This window comes from Pogona vitticeps, chromosome 10, assembly GCF_051106095.1.
Source record: "Pogona vitticeps strain Pit_001003342236 chromosome 10, PviZW2.1, whole genome shotgun sequence".
In the NCBI taxonomy this organism is placed as follows: domain Eukaryota; kingdom Metazoa; phylum Chordata; class Lepidosauria; order Squamata; family Agamidae; genus Pogona; species Pogona vitticeps.
This window is the reverse complement of record NC_135792.1, coordinates 268,886-290,018: the sequence shown is the minus strand read 5'-3', so window position 1 is coordinate 290,018 and position 21,133 is coordinate 268,886. Positions and strand designations below refer to the sequence as shown.

The 21,133-nt window shown below is 47.7% G+C and overlaps 1 protein-coding gene across 2 annotated transcripts in view; it reads right to left on the bottom strand.

The window, feature by feature from the left end:
* Window positions 1–21,133, bottom strand: part of BANP (BTG3 associated nuclear protein) — a 97,533-nt gene that overhangs the window by 44,286 nt on the left and 32,114 nt on the right. The window contains exons 7-10 of one of the 2 annotated variants that reach the window (XM_020788306.3): window positions 13,360–13,599; window positions 5,309–5,479; window positions 3,653–3,783; window positions 5–67 (exon numbers count right to left, since the gene is read on the bottom strand). In XM_020788306.3, the coding sequence (XP_020643965.1) occupies window positions 5–67; window positions 3,653–3,783; window positions 5,309–5,479; window positions 13,360–13,599 (605 nt within the window). The remainder of the gene's footprint in view (window positions 1–4; window positions 68–3,652; window positions 3,784–5,308; window positions 5,480–13,359; window positions 13,600–21,133) is intronic. The other variant, XM_020788307.3, reaches the window with a different exon arrangement.

The following is a 21,133-nucleotide window of genomic DNA, read 5'->3' as shown; positions in this document are numbered from 1 at the left end:
TCACCTCGCTGTCTTGCGTGATCTGGACCTGCTCCCCTTGTGGGACCTGCGCGATATGGAGGTGACCCTGTGGGACACAGGAGGGGAAGCAGGGAGGAAGGAAGGAAGGAAGGAAGGAAGGAAAGAAAGGGGGAGAAGAAGAAGAAGCATAACTCAAACTGAGAAGACTGAAGTGAACTGAAAACAGTCCATGTAGAAATCAAAACCTCTCATGCCAGAAAACATGCGACACCTACACTTTGAGATAAGTAGCACAGAGGGAATTCTCCCTCCCCCCCCCTCCTGGGAGGTTCATCACTAACTGATCCAAGTTTTCCCCCCTGCTCTTGATCTCCAGGGGTTTTCTACATCTGGCAGCAACAGAAGGATATGGATAAGATACTTGTAGAAAGTGAGGATTCTCCTCCTGGAGCATGGCCTTGAATATATCCGCAGGGGCAGAGCTCATTCAGAACATGCAAGGTCATGCTCTTTAGGAATGACTGATTCCTTCCCCGAGGAGGAAATCAGCTTCAAACTGATCCTTCCCAGGCTGTGAGTTTGGGATGAGCACTCGAGCATTCACTCATCCTCTGTCAACAAAGAGGTGTGGCCCAGCTGATTTGCAACACTGGAACAAATCCCATTTTCTCTCCCCCACCCCCAACACATGCGCCTTGGGCCCAAACATACACAAAAGTCTTGACTCTGTAAAGAGGTCTCCCCGGAGTTCCCTCAAACCAATCAGTAAAATCAAATATATAGTTGCAATCAAGACCCACTGGACATCTGTTGAGTTGTGGAGGATGCCATAGAATGTTCATGACCATTCCAACTGTAATAGGAAAAGGACAAGCAGGCCACTTTCAGGGAAGGAGTGATAATACAATTCAGTTGGGCAGAAATGCACAGAGGTCAGGAGAGTGGGGCCAACGCAGTTGGTTTGAATCACTCGGACTAATCTTTAATTGGACGCGTTCAGCACATACACATTTTAGCTACACATTTAGGGTGTATTAAATGTTAAGCCCTGCCTTGCTACCAGACCAGACTCATGTGCCCTGTTCTGAAACTAGACTACAGATGATATAATCCCTGTAAATGTGTAATGAATTGTCCATGTTCTTTGCTCTCAGTTTCACCTCTAGTGCGGAGGGGAGCACCTCCTCCCATTAAACTTTTCTTTGGTAATGGCAGCGTTCCAATCCTCTCTACTGAAGTCGTGCCAGTTGACAAGAGCAGAGGATCTAGCCTGAAGAGCTTTAATTTAAGAAATCACTGCTGTACCTGTATAAGTACCATGGGGAGGGGGGAAGAAACCAAGTGTATATTGCTTGATAAAACCAGAAAAGAAAGGAAAATTTGATTAACTAAAACAAAGGAAACTTCCTTGTGAATCCTGACTGGCCCTTTGCGAGACCCATTTACCTCCTGGCAAACTGGCTGCTACTTTGTGTGTGTGTGTGTGTGTTTTAAAAAGCCTTTTGTGTTCATTTTCATATTGCTTGTGTATGAAACCGAGATTAAAGATATCTGTGTGGAATTCCGTCAAAGGCCCTCCTTCTATTACAGTACACCAACAATTGCCCACGCGTTTCAAAGGAACACCGATCCTTCTATTTCAAACAGTTTCATTTCCTTTGGAAGGAAACTATCTATTTATAGGGGAAAGTGGCATGCCGAAAGTATCAAAACGACAAGAGGAACTGTGTATAAAATTAGCCTGCAGATCCAATACGTGACGAGATTAGCATCGCCTTCCCTTCACTCTGCGAGACCCTCGCAGGCTTCGAGGGGGAAAGTCTTCAACACGTGGGCATTTGAAAATCTGATTAGGGTGTTTGTAAGTCAAGGAAACCCTTTCAGAGGCAGTGAGAAAAGCCAAGTCCTCCTGCCATTCCACCCTGGCCACTCACACAAAGGACCACGAACTTGGCAGGGTGGCTTCCTTCGGCAAATGAGCAGGAGCAGAATTTAAAAAAAAAATAAAAATAAAAAAATCCCCACAGTGTATTTGTGAGCAGAACTGGCAGTTATTCAAAACTTTAAAAATTAAATGGGAAGTGCTACGCTTAGCTCTTGTGCATCACACTTTTATTTATATTAATGTTAGTAAGACTGTGTTTTGCTCTTCCGAAAAGGCTGGCACTCCCATGCAACTATTCCACAGGAATGGAATATTTAAATATTTAATCTTGGGAAGAAGACTAGAGTGCCACCTGGTCTTTCCTGGTGAATCAAGTTGTATACACTTGGCAGACAATGAGATGGCTGGTGTAGGAAGGGTGGCTGGCTAGGTGGGGGGATGGTACCATTTCTCAAATGGTTCAGAAAGGGGCCGCCTTTCCCCAAAGAATCTATTCATATGTGCAACTCGAGTTGACAGAGAGATTCATTCATTTTGTATTTTGATACCAAAAAACTAAATGAATTTGCATTTTCTGACTGAATAAGCGAACAAGAATGCAATTATCCTTCCATTTTGGAGCACGTCTGAAAGTTATGATCTCCCGTTTAAAAAAAAAGTTATTGAATTTGAAAAAATGCACAGTTTTCTTTTTAAAAACTCTGTATACACCAGGAGAACTTGCATACAAAAGAAATACACATAAATGTGAGTTCTGGGAGAAAAAAAATTATATTAAGGGAAAAGTTTTCTTCAGGAGAGCCCAAGACACACTCAACCCTTAAAAGAAAGGAAATGTGCACCCTGATGCCTTTTTAAAAAAAGGATCAAGTGATTGAGGGAAATGGTGAATTCAGGAAAAATAAAATACCTTCCTGCCTGTACAAAAAGCATACAAACTGCCATGTAAAAAATAACAATACAAAATAAAAATTATAAAACCCAAACCCTCACACATGGAAATGGGACAGAACGAGCCTATGGCTGATGATTTTTCAATGTTCATTTGTCCTTTTGAATCCTTTTGCTTCATTTCGCCATTTTCTTGGGTGCGGAAGTTCCCTGAAACATTGCCCTGTGTTGTAATGAAATGAAATAAAGCAATAGAAGCCAGTTCCAACTCTCCTGTGGCCCAGGAACGCCATCGTTTCATGCAACACAAAAGCCCGCAGAAAGGCACGAGGGCCTCGCTTAACTTCTAAACTTCTTGCATCCTGTGGGTTTTCGGGCCAAAGTGTTAACTTTATTTAGACTTTTTTGAAAAAAAGACTGTAATGTCAATGTTTATAAGCTTTGCTTATATATATGGATTTAAATGGATACACATGTAATGAATTCAGGGAACAGATGTAAAAAAACACACTTCAAGACATACTTTGGGGGGTTTCCAGACTGCTGGTGCCACAGCAGGCTGTAGGCTGGCGGGGGGGGGAGTGTGGAGTGTGAGACACACACACACCCCTGTGATCCCACCATGCCTGCAAACAGCACAACTGGAAAACCACAGAAGCTGCCATTTGCAGGCCAGTCCCTCCACGCAATGCCAAATGACAGCCATTATTCATGCCCACGGTGGATCTCCACTGGGCATGCAGGTGTACATCCTGCTCCAAAAATCCTTGTTTTTTCCCACACGGACACGCTCAAGCACCATCAAGAACACCACAGGTTTTGGAAGCAAGAGGAGGCTGGGCCGACCCTGCCGGGATGCCAAAGGGAAGGCCTCGGCTCTGGGGAACGGGAGAGGGAAGAGGGAAGAAGACCTACCACTTGGACCTGCCCGTCTTCTCCGATCTGGTGGATCTGGACCTGCTGGGCGTTGGCCAAAGCGTAGTGGAGGGCTTGCGGCTGGCCAGCCTGCAGGTCGCTGGGGGCCGACGTGGTGCTCTGCGTACTCTCTGGAAAACAGGCAGATGTACAGGGTGATCCCCTCCTCCTGGAATTCCCCCCCCCATAGCTGTGATGAAGCACAAGCAGATGTGCAGGACAGGAGGGGGGAGGGGAGGGGGATGTATGTCCCAGGAATTGGGGGGGGGGGGGAGAGGGAGACACAGAGAGAGAGAGAGAACTTTCCTGCCCAGCTGCAAGGACTGAAATGTTCTATAACCTCAAGCAGCTCATTCCCATCAGCTCAGGTTTTATTAACCTATAAATGGTTCCAGGCTAATTAGTGCACTTTCCAACTGGGAGAGGAGGCTTCCTCCTCCTCACCCCCCCCTCCAATCCCCACCCCAGCAACCTTTTCAGTTCACTGATTACCTTGATGAGCTCCAGTTGTGACTTCCTGTTTCCAGTGTGCTGTTCAACTCCTCAGGACAACCTAGCAGCTGGAGAGGCTGCGGATCCAAACCTATTGCCCTAAAAGTTCCCTCTCCTTGCAAAACACCCCCACCCACACCCACACCCACACCCACACCCACACCCACTGACAACATACAGTCCACAAAGTGCCTCACTTGTTCTCTTGCCCCCTTGGGGATGGCCGGCCCTTTTAAGGTCTTCAGAAGTCCTTCCCAACCAAAAACGGGTTGAGGGGAACCAGGCCAGTGTGCAGGGCATCGGACGTGGCACCCTGAAGCCTCGCATCCTCTGTCTTTCCATTAAAATGGAGGTAAGTAGAGCTCCTCATTAGGTTTTGGGGGAAAGTGTACCTTTCTTTGGGGTGCAAAACCATGATGAGTTTGTTTGTTTGTTTATATGATGATGCAGTTTAATAATCCACAAGCCATATGGCAGCTTTCTTCCATCTGAAAACCACCGTTCGGCATTTCCTGCTACGAATGGAGGCCTCTTAGAGATACGAACTGCTCCACTATGCCGTCATCAAGGAAAGTCTAGTGGCTCCTCAGAGCCTAACAAATGGCTTGCGGTGGAAGCTTTCATGGACCAGTTATATTTGCAGATTATTAGTAATAATGGTCTATTTTTGTACACAGTAGCTGGAGGTCTTCAACCTCTCTCTCAGGCACACACGCAAATCTAATTCCAAACTATGGCATGGCCAGAAGCCAAATAAAACACCTCTGAAGGGCCCGTTCTATTTTGCCTCTTGTTGCTCTGTTGCAGAGCCAGGCTTTCCAAGAAGGCTAACTTTTTTTTCCCCTTCCAAGAAGAGAAAGGCAGCCCACAGTAGATCTCTGGAGGGGGGGCCTGGAGAGCAGCGACTACATAGAGAACCCTCTGACTCCAACCACGGCCTCAGCCGGAGGGGCGGGCGGATTTCGCCCTCTTTGAGGCAGTTTCCTTGCAGCTCCTGCAGTTTGCCTCCCGTTCTAATTTGGACAGTGGCCTTTACCAGTTACATGACTTTCGCTGGAAAGGCAATTTTCAAAGCCAAGAGTGTAATTTTATTTTTACTTTTCTGAAACAGTGTTTAGCGCAATTCAGCAAGAGGGACCGGAAGGGGAGGGGGTGTTTCTTTACCTGAGCCGCTGTAAGAGGAGGAGGAGGAAGGCGTCCTTCTGGAGAAGCTTTTCACCGCCAGGCTCTGGCCCCGCTGCTTCCGCCGCCAGGCCGTCCGGCACTTGGAGTCTATGCTCTGCTTGATCCGGTACCAATCAGACTCGGTGATCCCAAACTTATAAAAAAGGTGGCCTGCAAACCATAGGAAACAGACAATGCAACATGGGGAGGCCACGGTGGGGGGGGGAGTTTTCCTCTTCCCACAGAGGGACCGCAACAGGGAGCTCGGACCATGTCACTTGTCAGGTGGCCGTTCCCAGCAGCCTGCAGCCCCCAGGGCCGTGGCTCCCTTCGCTGAGCCAACTCATGCCATATGGGAGCTGATTCCCCCTTTTAATTGGGAAACCCACCTGAGGGAGGGCTGACTTCTGAATTTGTCTCCTATGCACCGTTTTTAATAAATGTAGATGGTTGTACATGAAAAAAAATTAAGCATCCCCTGAAAATAAGCCCCAATGCACTTTTGGAGCAAAACTTAATATAAGACCCTGTCTTATTTTCAGGGAAACACGGTATCGGTCTCTCTCTCTCTCTCTCTCTCTCTCTATCTATCTCTCTCTCTATCTATCTCTAACCGATGCACGTAAAAGCCTTCCTGTTACATAAGCTCTTTCACAGAATTCAAGCGGGATGGCCATCACCACCCTGCCTGCTGCCAAGAAAAAATAACTTAGGCATCAACAATGAAGCTTCCTCCCCTTGCAAAGAAGCTTGTGGTTTTGGACACTGCAGCTGTGACCAAAAGCCAGCAGCTGCACAGCTTTATTTACATTTTGCCAACAATGGCATTGTCAGCTCCAGTTTTTGATGGTTTAACCCTTTTAGATCACCAGAGAAAGAAAAAGAGGGAGGGAGGGAGAATGTGTGTATATGTGTTTGAAAAGAATGGTCAATGCAACTTTCTGGAATTTAAAGTGCGTGCCTTCATGAACTCATTGCTTCCCTTATGCAATGCACTTTCCAGATGAAATGTTCATTAATTCTCACGCAAGGCAATGGCTCGCGCTCAGCAGCGAGGCTGTTTTTCCTCTCCAGGTGACAATGCGGATTAAGCGATTCCAGGGATGCTGCCCGACTTCTCAGTCCTGCCAGATAAAAACTGCCACAACCACCAAGCACTGCAGGAAGTTGGGCTGCAGATAAACTACGCGTCTGCTGCTCTCCCACCGAGGAAGACAGGCAGGACTGGATGAAAGAGGAAATGCCCCTGCTTTGCTCGCAGGATGTCTCAGAGTCAATCCCCAGCGGCATCACCTGGTAGAAGCCAGGAAAGAATCAAGCTGAAGGAGAGCCACGGCTGGGCAGCCACTAGCCACGCCTGCCGGCCAGAGCTGACAATGCTGGCTGAGGTGTCTGAAGGCTCTGATGTGCTGGAAGGAAACGTCCTCAGTTTCCAAAGGGGCCGAGAGGAGAAAGAGAAACACTTCCCCACGGCAGCTCTTCCTGGACAGATCCAAATGACCCTGGAGCTGATACTGTATAACTTCCTAGATTTACAATATCCATGAAAACTCAACATTTCTTGTGCGTGCCCTGAATGAAACAGGTTTCCATATTCCGAGGGAACTCAGGTAATTCTGTGTGTTCTCCTTCGCAATTAAAAAGAAAAGAAAGGGTCTGTTTTTCAGCCCAACCTTAAGACAGCTCACCTGGTGCAAGCAAAACAAGAGACCGGCTCGCCACTACCGGCAGCTTCATCAGCCGCAAGGCTCTCGAGCAACCAGGTTGGCACCCAGCTGCTCAATGAGTAGAGGATGTCGGGGAGATCTTCGCCCACGCCCAGATTTCACGCCTGGCCCCGGGATTCCTGGAGGAAAGCAAGGGAGCCGGCAGAGCTTCCCCACCGACCACAGCGCCACAAACCATGCCTGCACCTCAACAGCCTTGTATTAAGGGCGGACTGGTTGAGGGGACGTGTTGCAAGCCACATTTAAATCAAAAACAACACAGGCAAAGCTGAGGCCAAAGTTGATGCCACCATCCCAGAATTTATATCCCTGACTGGAGAATTCGCTCCCAGCTCTGCTTGCTCCCTGGCTAGCAGCTCCTCCTCGCAGACGTCTCCTAAATGAACACGGCAGTGCAGCCCGAGAGCAGGCCAGACGGCTTTCCAGCAACAGCCTCGGCTCTTTGCCTTTTCACCAAGCAAGCCCGGTTCTGGGAGCTAAACTGAGCTCTGAACAACCTGAGCATCCGAAGAAGAAAGACCTTTTCAAGACTCCCAGCCGTTTCTGCCAAGGAGGGCCACAAAACCGGCCTCAGCCACTCGAAAACAAATCTCAGCGGACCTGTGACGCACGCAGAAGGCTCTGGGGACAAAGGAGACCATGGCGGGTCACAGGCCTACTCCTGTGTGAAAGCAACAGAATTGGACGCTGCCTCCATTCATGTGGCTCTGTGCCTCCACTGTAAAAGCAGCTTCAGTACCTCAGAGGTGAACTAAGAGGAAAAAAATTCCAAAACTTGGGTAATAATCTTGGGGTGAACGTCCTACCGAAAAAGAAGAAAAGGAAAGAAAAATATATAAAGCCGCCCTGCAGGATTCCCACCTGTTCTCCCCTGAATCCGTCTGGGTGGTCCAGACTCCCCACCTTCAGTTCGGCAAAGCAGCAAAGGGTCCCTCCTCAGAGCAGGAGCTGCTCACACACAGGTTGAGAGAGCAGAAGCCTGCCCCCGTCCGTCCGTCCGTCCGTCCATCTAGCCACTCATCCATCCATCCATCCACCTGACTCTGCTTGGGCGCCTCTAGGACAGCTCGCCTATCCATGGAAGCTCCTCCGTCCCTTGTGCCAACAGCATTGTCATTTTGTGCTATGCAGTGCGAGAGCCCCAGGAGTCTCCTCTCCGGACCCCATCCCAATCTTTTTCATCAGAAGAAAGTCAGAAAAGAAGAAACGTTCCTCCCGTACCTGCAAATCATGCACCCTGAGGGTGACGTTCATTGTGGCTGAGCGGGCAGAGGCAGCCGCTTATCTCCCTCCTCCTCCTGTTTCGACCGGGCAGGCAAGGGAATCTGGGCTTCAGGTTGCAGCCAGCTGTCTGCATTACTTCAAGCGCTGATGGCTTCCAGATGAAACCCACCCAACGGCAGAGGTATCAAGCTGATAGCAGATCCAACAGGCCCGAGAGCCAGGTGGCTGCTTCCTGGTTCTTGGTAGGATTGTTATCAATCATACTTTTATAAAGAGGCCTCTTGAAAGTAGCCAGACCGTGGCTGCTCTGTGTCCTCCTGGTGTCTGCTTCTATCTTTCCTGGCAGAATCCCCAAAGGAGTTCAGCTACCTGCAAAGGCAGGAGGCTAAGCAGCCAAGGGCTCCCTTCCTCGCTCCGCTCTCAGGCCTCCTCCCTCCCATCGCCCCCCCCCGGAAGGCTTCTGTCAATTGCCTGGCCAAGGGGTGGCTGAAACGGTCCTCAACTCCGGCCAATGGGCACCGATAGAAAGATGGGAGGGGGGCTAGAATTCCTTGTCCTTCTGAGATGCCGCCCCCCCTGCCCCGCCCCAGAGGGAGAGTGGGGAACTTCCTTCCCAATATCCCACTGCCTTCCTTGCCGCTTTGGCCAGGCCTTGGTTGGACGTGGGGGCAAGAAGAGGCTCCAGGCCCTTGGCAGCAAAAAAAGGGAACGGCCGCCAAACATGCTTGGGGCAGGAGGCAAAAGGGAGGAGATTCCCCCTCGCCACAGAGCAAAAGGCGCCAAGGCTGATGCAGGCACACTCTCCAGTTTTTTTTTGTTTTGTTTTGTTTTTGCTTTTTATTTTACGGGGGAAACGGGAGAGTTTTTTAAAAAAACACATGGAAGTAAGCAAAGGGGCAAGAAGGATGAAGAAAAAGATGGAAAGACTGACAGGAGAGCTCAGAGCGAGGGAGCCGTGAAGGCAGAATGAGCCTGTTCTGCTTAGTTCAGCGAGCGGGGGAAAGAATCCAATCCCAGGAAAGCTTCTTCTACGTTCCCAATCCAGGACATGGTCCTGCAACACCAGCAACCCTTCTCCACCCACTTCAGGTCCTGCACTTCTCACTGTAACTTACAGCACTGCTCCCGGCACGATTTATTTTATTTAAAATGTTTTTATCTCACCATTCAGTACAAAAATATAGGTCATCACAGTATCTGGCTAAATAATTAAAATGGTCAGTTAAATCATGTCACATCAACAACGTACCAATGAGACAAAGCAGAAAAGCCAGGAGTAGACACCACAGGAGAAGAGCGATTTCCACTGAAAGATGGCATAAACATGTCTTTCTCCCCCCCACCCCCAGGAACCTAGAAGCGAACCAGGTGGGCTACCGTGAGCGCTCCTGGCGAAAGTATTCCACAATGGGGTGCCACCACCAAGGTGGAGGGCCACCAGTTCCAAGCAGTTCCACTTTTTCATTTTAAAACATCTGGGCTGCACCTTTTGAAAGAGCACATCTGTAATCATTGTAAAATATTGCAGTACCTAAAGCTATATTTTGGGTTACAAAGAAACTCCTGTTGCCTCTCAGATTTCTCTCTCACACGCACATAGATTTAAAAAAAAAATCTGTTTCTTTTAGTAGTCCTGATGTAATGAGCTACTTAAAGGTACATATTTTGCCCGAATCACACATCTGTTGATCAACTACTGTACTCCAAAACTTTTCTCCACGAGTTCCATAACCATTACAACCAAGCAACCAAATGAAAACATATACCTCAAAAGATAAATGCTTTGTGGGAAAGCTTTTGCAACATATCAAGAATTTTTAATAAGCGTATTTCCCTTCACTTGGAAAGTGTGGCTTCAAAATGCTATATACTTTTCAAAATATTTTCTATTAAATACAGATTTACTTGGGGGCTCAGTTCCCAGGGACAAAAATCTTTCCACTGACAAGCTGAAAGAAGAGACTCAACCGAAAAGCGACTTTGGCAAAACTATATGGTGTGGCCGACACATGCGGAGGTTCCCTCCACCCCACCCCCACCCAGCTGAAAGCAGAACTAAGAAGTGCCAGGCTAGACGGAAGGGCCCAGCTGATCCAGATGCAGCTATTTGCTGCAATGTGACAGAACCTTGCCGGGTAGGTGGGGCTCGTCAGCCATGGAAGGCAGCCCATCTAGGAGAAGGAGAACTCCAATTTCAAACCTCCACTGCCTTGTGGCTATATCCACTCATGGAAAAGGCTTCAGGAGTTAACCTCGAGGCAAAATCCAGAGCTGGAGTCCCGAAGGCAGCATGTGTCGTTTTGCCAACTCCTGCGACATTGCTGGAACCAGTTGTATTGGCTCTTGCCTTTCCATTGGACCATTTCAGCAATGTGGAGAGGGGGCATCTGCTGCTTGGGTAACAGCCTCTCCTCCATATTACCTTACCCGGGCCTCATGCTCTGGAGAGGACACTCCTCAATTCAGAGCATGTTACCATAGTCTCTCGAGACTGAAGGATGCCTATGGACAGAACCTTGAGTGTCAGGGAGCCCCTAAGGAACCCAGATGCAGGACGGCTTCCCTGAAAGGAAGCAAAGCTAAAGCCGCTCCAGTTTCCATCCTATGGAAGGAATGTGTTTGCAAGGTTGCTTGTGACACTCCCGACACCTTCAACAATGATGGTCCAGCTGAACCAGGAAGTCTGACAGCATTTGGGCCATGCCTGTCCCGGAAGCTGGCTCTTCTGCCTTCCTCCTCCAGCCAATGGCCCCCCAACTGGTAAATCAGGTGGCGAGGGCAGAGGGGAGATCTCACAGAACACCTTAATTCAGGCATCTCCTTAAACCTCATCTTGCTCTAACCATGAATGAGACGGCTAGCCGCCAGCTGACCTGCAAAATGCAGAGAGCACAGAGCCACACTTTAGGGCTGCCATTGTGCTTTTATCACCCTTCATCTCCGCAGGTGATCTTCATGAATCTGCTCCCATCTCCACGGAAGGGCAGCCTCTGGGGGCAGAGCACAAACTATGTTCTGTCCGTTCAGGCTTCAGGCCAAAGGCTGGTGAGTACAGACCATGGTCTTGAAGGGCAGAAGAACTCCTTCTCGTGTCAGGTAATGCCTTTATTAAAGGCAAAGACCAGGATTGAGAGCAGCACTCTTTGTCTCCCTCTCACACTGACGAAATCTGACCGAGAAGCGCCTGGCAGGCCGTCTCAGCCACTGCCGACCCAGCATCTGGAGCAGCGCTGCCTGAGAGCCTGTCTCAGAGAGGAGACGTTCCAGGAAATGTCTTCACGTTTCCTACTGGGGACCGGAGAGGGGCTTGTGAACCAATGCAATGGCATCCGTCTTCCTCTTGAGTCGGAAAGGACCCCTGCCCGTCCCATCTTTGCTTCTCCTTTCAAAGCACAGGAGCACAAAATGAGGGAATAAAGCAAAACGACAGGAATGCAGGGCAAGCCAGAGGCTGTGTTGACGAGGAAATGACTGCTCTTTTGCAGGCCCAGAACTTTCTCCTTTCTTGACTCCATGAGATCATTCTCTGAGTCCCAGTCAACCCTTCTAATCAGACTTGTTAATTAGCAGGCATGAGCTACCTCCAAAGTATCCTTCCCTACTGAGAAAAGCACAGAGACCTTATTCCAGAAAAGGACATGACTGAAGACGTAGGGCCAGTAGAGCCATTTTTTCTCTCATGGAGGAATGAATGTCTACGCTTATGAGAAACAGCTCTACTTGCTCCAGTTCTGTGCTTTTGACAGGAACAAGGTTCAGCCTCTGGATGATGTACATGGAAAATGAGGATCAAAGGAGCTTTCCCTGTTCAGTCAGAGCAGCTGAAGCAGGTAGAGCAGAAACATTCCTGCTTTCAAGTTGATCAGAAACAGAGGTCTCTTCTTCAGCTCTCCTGAACATGCCTGCAACATCTGGGTCTTGAGAAGCTGCTATTTTTGCTGCAAAGTTTTAGTATTTCCATCACTTTCTCCATCAGGAATGCATCCCACACCTGGCTATGTTCTCTAGCAGCAAGCTAGTATGAATTCAGAGTGACACCCTGAATTGAAAGTAAGGCTTGGGATGATTCTACAGAGGAGCCACAGTGCTCATTACGAGCTTAACTGGTCCTCAAGGAACATGCCTTAAATAGAAGCTATCAAAACATTTGCCTGGAGATAAGAGAAAACAAGCCAGCTCCCAACATCTGCAGAGTCACAAAGCTGGAATCCAATCATTTTGGGCAGCTGAACATCCTTCTTGTGTAGTTTTCACTGGATTTCCAGGATTTACAAAGGAAATCCTCCACGGCAGATGGAGCTACCCATTTCTGGTGCCTCCTGCGGCAGCACACGGGGAACTGGCAGGGCTGGGGTGTGCAGACTGACACAGTTCTTCAGTCTAGGTGGCAGCTCTGCAAACACTAAGCCAAAAGCACACAACACTACTGCAGGAGACACTGTTAGCTTCAGCCTCCTCCTGGACAAGTCAGAGACACTTTCCAAACCAGTATCTAATAAATAATAATCCTCTTAGAACCGGAGAGCTGGAAGGGCCCCCGTGGATCATCAAGTCCATTCCCTGTCCAGGAGACACAGTGGGGAATTGAACTCCCAACCTCTGGCTTCACGGCTGAATACCTAAACCATGGAGTTCTTCAGTAATTCCGGAGAGCTCAGTGGGAGCGAGGCAGATTCCAAAAGGTCAGAACGACGGTGTGAGAAAACAATCATGCAGCATCTTTACAATAAAACTACTGGCAGAGGCCCTCCCTGAGCCATCATCTAAATTAGTGCTTCCCAACCTGGGATCCCCAGATGTTCCTGGGCTACAACTCCCAGAAATCCTGGCCAGCACAGCTAGTGGTGAAGGCTTCTGGGAGTTCTAGTCCAAGAACATCTGGAAATCCAAGGTTGGGAACCACTCATCTGCATCATAACTTGGCAAGAAAGTACTGAGCCATAGCTAAAAAGACACACCCACCCCCTCAGCCAGCCGTAGGGAAATCATTTTGGTCTATATGTGCTGCGTATTTCTCTTTATCTGCCTCTCCCAACCATCCTAAAGCAACCTTTAAAGAAAGCACTTATAGCAAGAGACCCTAAGGGGATCTATACTCACAACGGATGCCGTAAATCATGAGAGGATCTAGCTGTTTCTTTCCATGCTTCCCCTGCCCTGAGAGGTTGGAGATGGCCTGGACTTCCCGGTGGAAGAGGTAATCGAGCAGCGTCAGCGCCATCTTCTCGGCTGTCCGGCAGTTGGTGCTGATGTGAAGCATGTCGGCCGGCGTGATGGGGCATCGCACGCGCATCTCGGGGTTGTTTTCATCTCCAAGCCAAGTCCCACTGGGATAATCCTCTAAAGCACAAAGGATTTTAGAAACTTTGTTTATTGATCTTCTACTTCTATCTTTCCACAGTGGTATAAGCACCTAATACATGTCTTGTGGCTCTGAGCAAGACTAAATGCAGTTACAGATAGAAAAGGATTCAGACTAAAAACTAAACAAAGTATAACATTACAAGATCATATGATTAAAAAGATCTAGTTTTTAAAATAAGTGTGGCATCAACCCAGTAAAAGCCTCTTTCTCGGCAGCTAGTCAACAACTGAACGTCTGCCTGAAGGAAAAGGCCTCAGCCTGCCAGTGGAAGGGAAACAAGGGTCCAGCCGGGTCTTCCTTGATGGGAAAACCCACCTCCAGGTTCTTCTCTCATGTTCCCACCAGATGTGCCTCAGAGGGTGAAAGGAAACATGGGAAGGCACAAACACACAGACTGACACACACAGAGAGAGAGAGACCTCAAAAGCTCAGCTTCTTGGCACCCTTTGGAGAAAGGCCCCTGGTCCCAAGCAGAGCCGGATCGCATCCTATGCCTGTTTGTAATGAGAGCTGAGTTTATCTATAAACAATCTGTAAATCTCCTCTTAACCCCCAGGAACCTTTTTAATAGCTACAGCAACAGGCCTGCTGGTCTGCAGCCACAAAGAGTGAAAGCATTTTCTGGTGCTTTTAAAACAAACCATAGTCCTCTGTGGCAGACAGACACAGCGAACAGGTTTGCTCAAACTACGGCCAGTGAGAAGGAGCCTGAAGGGATTGGAAGTGTTCTCATCTTTTAAAACTATTCTCTCTTTGACCTGTTGACATGAATGTGGTCACTAAGTCCCTCTTTCCTTGCTGAAGGGTATTCAGGAGATCCTCAACAGAGACAAGCAAATGCTGCCAAGGTGGAGAGCTCTCTGCAAAAGACAGGAGGATCATCAAACGGAGAGAAGCAAGTCAGCCCCGTGCGGGTCAGCAGCGCCACTGCCTGTCGTGGAACACAAAGCATATTGATGAACCTTCATCATTCATACGGACTCTGGTGCTTGGCTTCTCTAATTTTTTTCTTTATATTATACTGTTTGTCAAATAAAATTTTCAAATACTCTCTGCAGAAACCCATTTAGAAGTATAAACACACTAATGAGCAGACACTTCATGAGACCCCCACTGGACTTGGAATATCAAGGTTGGATGCTGATCATTCAGGCGCCCCCAAAGAACAGATCAGAGGTCATTGCTCACAAGTTCTCTTCCTCTGATGGTCGGCTTCTCTCTCTCTCTCTCTCTCTCTCAGTCTCTCTCTCTCTTTCCCATTGCCAAGTTCTCTTCTCTTCCTTTCTATTAAATACCAGTGGGAAGAGTGCCCCATCATAAGAGTCCCTAGGGATGGAAATTCATGGGAAATCTGAGACCGTTCCTTTCTCTGGGACTTTAGGCTGGGCTGCTCGTTACTTCTGGATCATTGCAGACCAGTTCTTCCCCAAGATGGAAATCTTTTCTAGCATGTGTTGGATGAAAACTTCCTGGAAGTCAGAGATTGTAGCAGAGAAGGAAAACATACCAAAGAGACAGTACCTCAAGAATGTATAGGCAGATTGTCCAACTGCTGCCCTACCCACTGACTCAAAGGCACGTCCCGTAAGCGGAGGGGTAGCCAGACGTCAAAAGTCCATTTTCATGCTTTGCACAGGGGCTGGGGGCGGTGGGAATCACATAAATCAGACAAATGCAACCTCTTATTTAACAGGCCTCCACACCAGCCAAAATCCTGAATCTCCAAAAAAAAAAAGTCCTACAGGAGTTATAAACTAATTTTAGACACCCAAGAAGCCTGGGCCCCATAGACCAGATGGGCGGGATATAAATCAAATAAATAAATAAATAAGCTGAGTGATCCAGTTCCTTCCATGGGATGGGGGTGATTTCCACTGGCTTAAGAGAGATTTTGAAGCCAACTGGACAAATTAATGGCAGACAGAGAAAGGCTTCAAGAAGTTGACTGGCTTTTTTGTTTTTCTTTCTGTTTTATTTTTTGGGGGAAGAGCTCTCAGAATCCCTCACCAGCTTCTGGAAGCCACTAAAACAAACAAAAAAAAACCCCAAAAAACCCTTGAAAATCATCTGCCGAGGTTGGTCACAGAGAGGCCAAAGGTAGACACCGACAGTGGCCAACGAGTTCCTAGGAAGCACTGAGGAAGGTGCAGGCGCCTCTCCTGAGCGAAGACACAGCCACCAACTCCTCCCTTCTCCTGACCTTCCATCTCAAGGCTTGAAGCCATGCAGAGCTCTGATGGGGAGGGTTCCCCCCCCCCCAATGCTGGATGCATATGCATGACCCCTGAAAAGCACGCTCTTCATTTCCTGCCATTGGCTGGAGTTAAGCAGCCCGTACTTTGTTAGATAGCAGGCCAAAAGGAATGGCATTTAAAGTTTAGTCCAAGAAGTGAGTCCAACACGTGAGATCACTTGTCAAATACCTCACGGAAGGAACAATGAGGTCACCAGCAGCAGCAGAATGAAAGTGAATGGTGATAACGTGAAGTGCTAATCTGGGCCTCTGTTCGATTTCTGCAGAACTTGCTTTTCTAATGGAGAAATATGTCCCTCTCTCCATAAGAAAATCCAGAAGCCAACACAGGGAGAAGGGTTTATGAGAATGTAGATTCAGCACACACAGTTCCATGAAAGTGATAAAACATCTCAGGTCACCATCTGGAAAATGTGACTACTTAGGCACTATCTTGCAGGAAGGCTGTAAAGAATACTTTTTTAAAAAAATGACACCATCCCAAGATAAACCATGCTTCAAGTCCCAGTGGCTTCAAGGCGGGGGAGTGAAGCCTGCTGTCGGCTCCAAACTTTACTCCCAGGCACTCCGGCTAGGCTGGGAAGGAACCATTGATCCAGGGCTCATCATCTGCCCACACTCGCCCAAAGGCCCGGGGCAAAAATAAAAATGACTGCCAGCCCCACAACGGAGTCTCCAGACCAACGAAGGAAACCTCTCCTGGCCGCAGAAGTGGCTTCCACGGGCTTCCTCTGCCAACCACTTTGCTGAAGGATGGCAGAACGGTTAAGTCGGTTCACATTTTGCACAGCTGTGTCCACTACATTATGCCATCAAATTTATCCAGAAACACTTAACAGCCTCTCTCTGACCCAGTCAAAGGAAGATCACGTGGTTCTCAGAACACACAAAAGGCACACGTCATGCCCAAAGACGGTGGTGGATGATTTCTGTTATTTGAAAAACAAAGGAGACTTCAATGGACCCCGAAGGTAACTGCCCAGCAACAGGTGGGCGTTCTGCTCAGTCAAAATGGCACTTCTGACCCGGTTTCCCCAGCATAAAGAAAGACCTGCTTTGCTGCACCTAGCCAAGCTTTCCAGGAGCCACAAACCTGGCAGCTCTCTAACTTGTAAATCAGTGGCCGCCTGTAGCAGCCCAAAGATGAGGCTGTGGTGTCTGCAGAGCCAGGGGGAAGGGGATCCATATACAAACATCTGTCACCATGGGAACAAGGCACATAGGAAAACGTACATTTCAGATTTACAGAAATGCAGAAAATGCTGATAAATTGGCCTTCAGCCTCTTCGGAAGGCTCCCTCAGTGTGTGCACACTTATTTCTTCTTCTGAGGAGGAGATGGCTGACTCTTTGCTGCTGCCTGCCTGCCTTACTCCAGTGGGGAACATTTCCTTAATTTGCTAACATTTCAGCCTCAATGTGAAACCTACAAGCAAAATCCCAGTCCGGTTCTCCAACTAGGTGCTATCAATCAATTCTTCAAAACAAAGGGAAATGCAATGAAACACCTGCCCATGTAAACATTTAGAGAATTAAGTGGTTTCTCTCGTCCAAACATTTTTGTTTATTTAACAAACTAACACTGGCTGCAACTCAGACACTCAAGCTAAATGAAGAAGACTCTCGCCTGGTAGCTGCACCAGAAAGGCAGAACATGGAACGAAATGGCTGCAAATAAAGAAACTGGTAGAATTATAAATTTGTCTCTCTGGAGCAATTAAGTAATGCATTGGCAAAACTGGAGGACAGCCTTTTAGAAAGGCAAAGCAAGTCCTCCTCAGTTAAAGCTGGCTGTAGGAACCCCCCCCCAAAAAAAACCACCCTGAAAACCCTCAGAGCTATTCATCTCACAACAGCAGAATCCTGATTCCCAATCTAGAACTCCTCAGCCTTTAAGGGGACTCTGAGCTTGCTGTGGTCAGTCAGAATCTGTGGTCTTCTGTGGCCGTAGCACCTCAAGCCAGGAAAGGAAGTAACCAAAGTGTTTTGGCCAGGCAAGGACGAAAAAAGGAGGAAGGCAAGCAGGCAGAAGTGGACTAAACAGACCGAAAAGACTGGGGGGGGGGGGGGGGGGGGAATGAGGCACAGGCAAGGTACCTTTTTAAATGTCTCAGGAAGCTGATTTTGGCCCACAAAAGCTCACATGGAAAGAAATCTGCGAGTCTTTAATTCTGTAAACACACTGAAACAAATTTACATAGCTACCTCCCTAAAAATGCAAAAATGACGCAACATAATTTGAATTGTATTCACAAAGGCTTTGAATTTGAATTATTTCGACATCACCTTTCTGCACGAAATGCACTGATCCCAGAAAAACAGTGGTGGCCGAGGGCTTTAACCTCTCCGGATTAATCTGCTTTGCGGTAATCATACCTCAAGCACACACGGCTGCTCCAGCTGTGGTTCTGCTTTTTTTTTTAAAGGTAAACTTGTTTAGAACAATGGCTAATTTGTTCCTATTTTTCTGAAAACAAACAGAAATCTGTTTAAAGCAAGCAAAAACTTTCAGCAGAACCAATTTTATGTGGCTCTTCATTGTCACTGAGGAATTAAATCAACAGCATGGCCTCTGCATTCTGCAACCCGCCAGCTACTAACAGGCCACTGAATGGCCCCGAGAGGCCTCGCCACCGTCTATGGTTGGAAGGAAGCAAGAGACCAAGAAGCAGCCCATGGAGAGCTAACACGGGGGGGGGGGGGGCAGCTGGGAACGCTTCTGTAAGGTGCCTTAGCAAGAGAGAGGGCCCTGCGAGCTTGTGAAGACTGCACAAAAAAACTTGCACATGTGCAAAATGCGTGCACAGAAAAGGAAATCTGGACACTCTCTTGGTCCCACTGGACTTTATTCAGAGCATTAAATGTGTGCCAAGAGCCTAACTTACAAAATGCCACCAAGAACCACTTTTCAATGTATTTATTTGCTCTAAAAGCTTCATTTGCAATATACCGTTCAAAGCCCACAAAACTGACAAATCTCTCTACCAATTTTCCTGCACTATTCAAATAGTGTCTTTTTTATAAATTAAAAGGTAGTTTTACATTAAACACATACCTTTTTAATTCAGCATCAACATCCTTTGAAATGTGAAAGCCCTTTCTGTTGCTTTTTTTATAAAAAGCTGCTAGACTTTTTTAAAAAAAAACTGCATTTAATCAGGCACAATAGAACTGATAGAAAGATTCTTTCCTTTGGGACATTTTTTGCTGTATAAACAGGATAGGCCATGCTGGTTTTTATCCCTTAAATGCAAGGGAAGAAGAAGGCCATTTATTGTCAGTAAAACAGATTCCGAAAGAGGCCACAACGGACTCCAGCTTCTTTGTGAGCATCAATTTCACCATTACCGTTCCATGAAACGGCACGCTGCAGCCAAAATGTTTTAGGGATAAAGACAGTAAAAGAGAAAGAGGCATACGCTGTCTCATCAGGAGGCGGGTGGGTGGGTGGGGTAATCATAATTATTTCCAAAGCACCAAGAAAGATGACACTGACAAAGGAAACACAGTGCAAAACATCTAAAGGGCCAGATGAATCCAAAACCAGAGTGCGTTCCTGGCACTCGCTCTTGAAGTGCATGCAGCAGTAGAGGTGGCGCTACGGAACTGCCCAGATGGCCACAAAAGCCTTCGAAAGCCAACGGAACCAAGTGCGGGAGAAAGTGGTCACTTGGGGAACAGAGCCTCGGATTTCTAGCTCCTCTGGTCTGCAGATTTACGCACCCGCCGCCCAGCCTAGCTAAACAGCGAGAGGCTTGTCGTTTCCAATTGTGACCAACTGGCCACAGCAACGAAGGCATGAAACACTTGCAAACTGCTTTGATGGCAATCTACCCACATCAACAAAACGGCAAGTGTTTGAGGCATCTTGATTGGTACTGCCCACAATTTACATAAGGTGAGAACAAGACGCCAGGCTTGCAGAGCAACTAATCCATCTGCGATAGCCCAGCAGATGGCTTGCGGCCCCCTTCAAGTGAAGAGCCACCGTGAATGAAAAAGCACCCTCTGATATGGACCTATTCTATTACTATGTTTCCCTTCAAGAAAGAAGAGCTGCTCTTAATCTGTTCATAACTACTGTATCAGTCCCCATCTCAATCATCAAGGGCACGACTGTTCCACAGAGGAGAAATAACCTCACAGCCTTAATCTTCCATTAACTTCCCCAAAGGCCCACGGCGTGTGCACACACAGACACACAGACCACGCAAGCAGCCTCTCTGTGATTGGCAAGCAAGTTCTACCGTAACACTGGCTGTTTGTCCATTTGACGTATTATCCTTGGCCAGGACAAATGGATGGCTGTTGACTTAACTGTTTTTTTGTCTCCTTACAGGATGGAAGAAGATTTATGAAACTGACAAGCTCTTCAAAAATGATCAAGAAAACAAATCCAAGGAAAATGATCTCAACCTTTGGAAACTGGGAACACAAATTGTTTTGGCAAAACGATATCACCCAAAGGGTTCTCAACATATGGAACAAGTTACCAGCCAATGTCCAATGGAAGGAGCACCTTTGGCGCTCTTGGGGGGGGGGGAACGGCAAGGAATTCATCTTTAGCCTCTCCAAGCCTCTGCAGAGCCCACGGGACACACGCCAGGGGAGCCGCCGGGGCACCCAGGGGCCCCTTTATAGCCATTCCCCGAAACCTCCAAGCACCTCACAGGACAGGAATGGAACAGAGATCAGCAGGAGGCGGTCGTGGGCAATTTGGAAAGGGGTTTTTTGATGAAACAAATTATCCTGCTAGGAAAATAACCCTAATGGCGGTTATTTCCCCCAACGTACCCTGTTACTAGGCTCACCTCCCTCTACAGAGAGCTGTTCAAAGATAAATGGTGTGTTCTTTCCTTGTAGGTGGCCAACGACAGCATCCAAGGAAGTGGACGTGGGAGGTAGGTAAGCAGTTCTCCGATAACAAAGCCCTCTGTGGGGGCTCAGCTGGGGCAGGCTTCTGTTTGGCAGAGCCACTCACCTCGATGGGAAGCACAAGGAAGTTCCCCGCTGGCTGGAACACCAGCTGCCCTTCTTCCTCCTTTATTCAAAACGACCGATAAGAGGATCTCTGGGAAGAGTCAGCTCCAGGTCCATTTCCTATTAAGCGCTCTTCAATACACCCTTTGAAACGGATGTCTTAAAACCAGTTTCAATTCAACTTTCTATTCATCATGTAATTTAGTGTCTTAACTTACAATAGTTAATTTAACATAATATAATAGTATTTTGCCCCTATCACAAATTCCTAATATT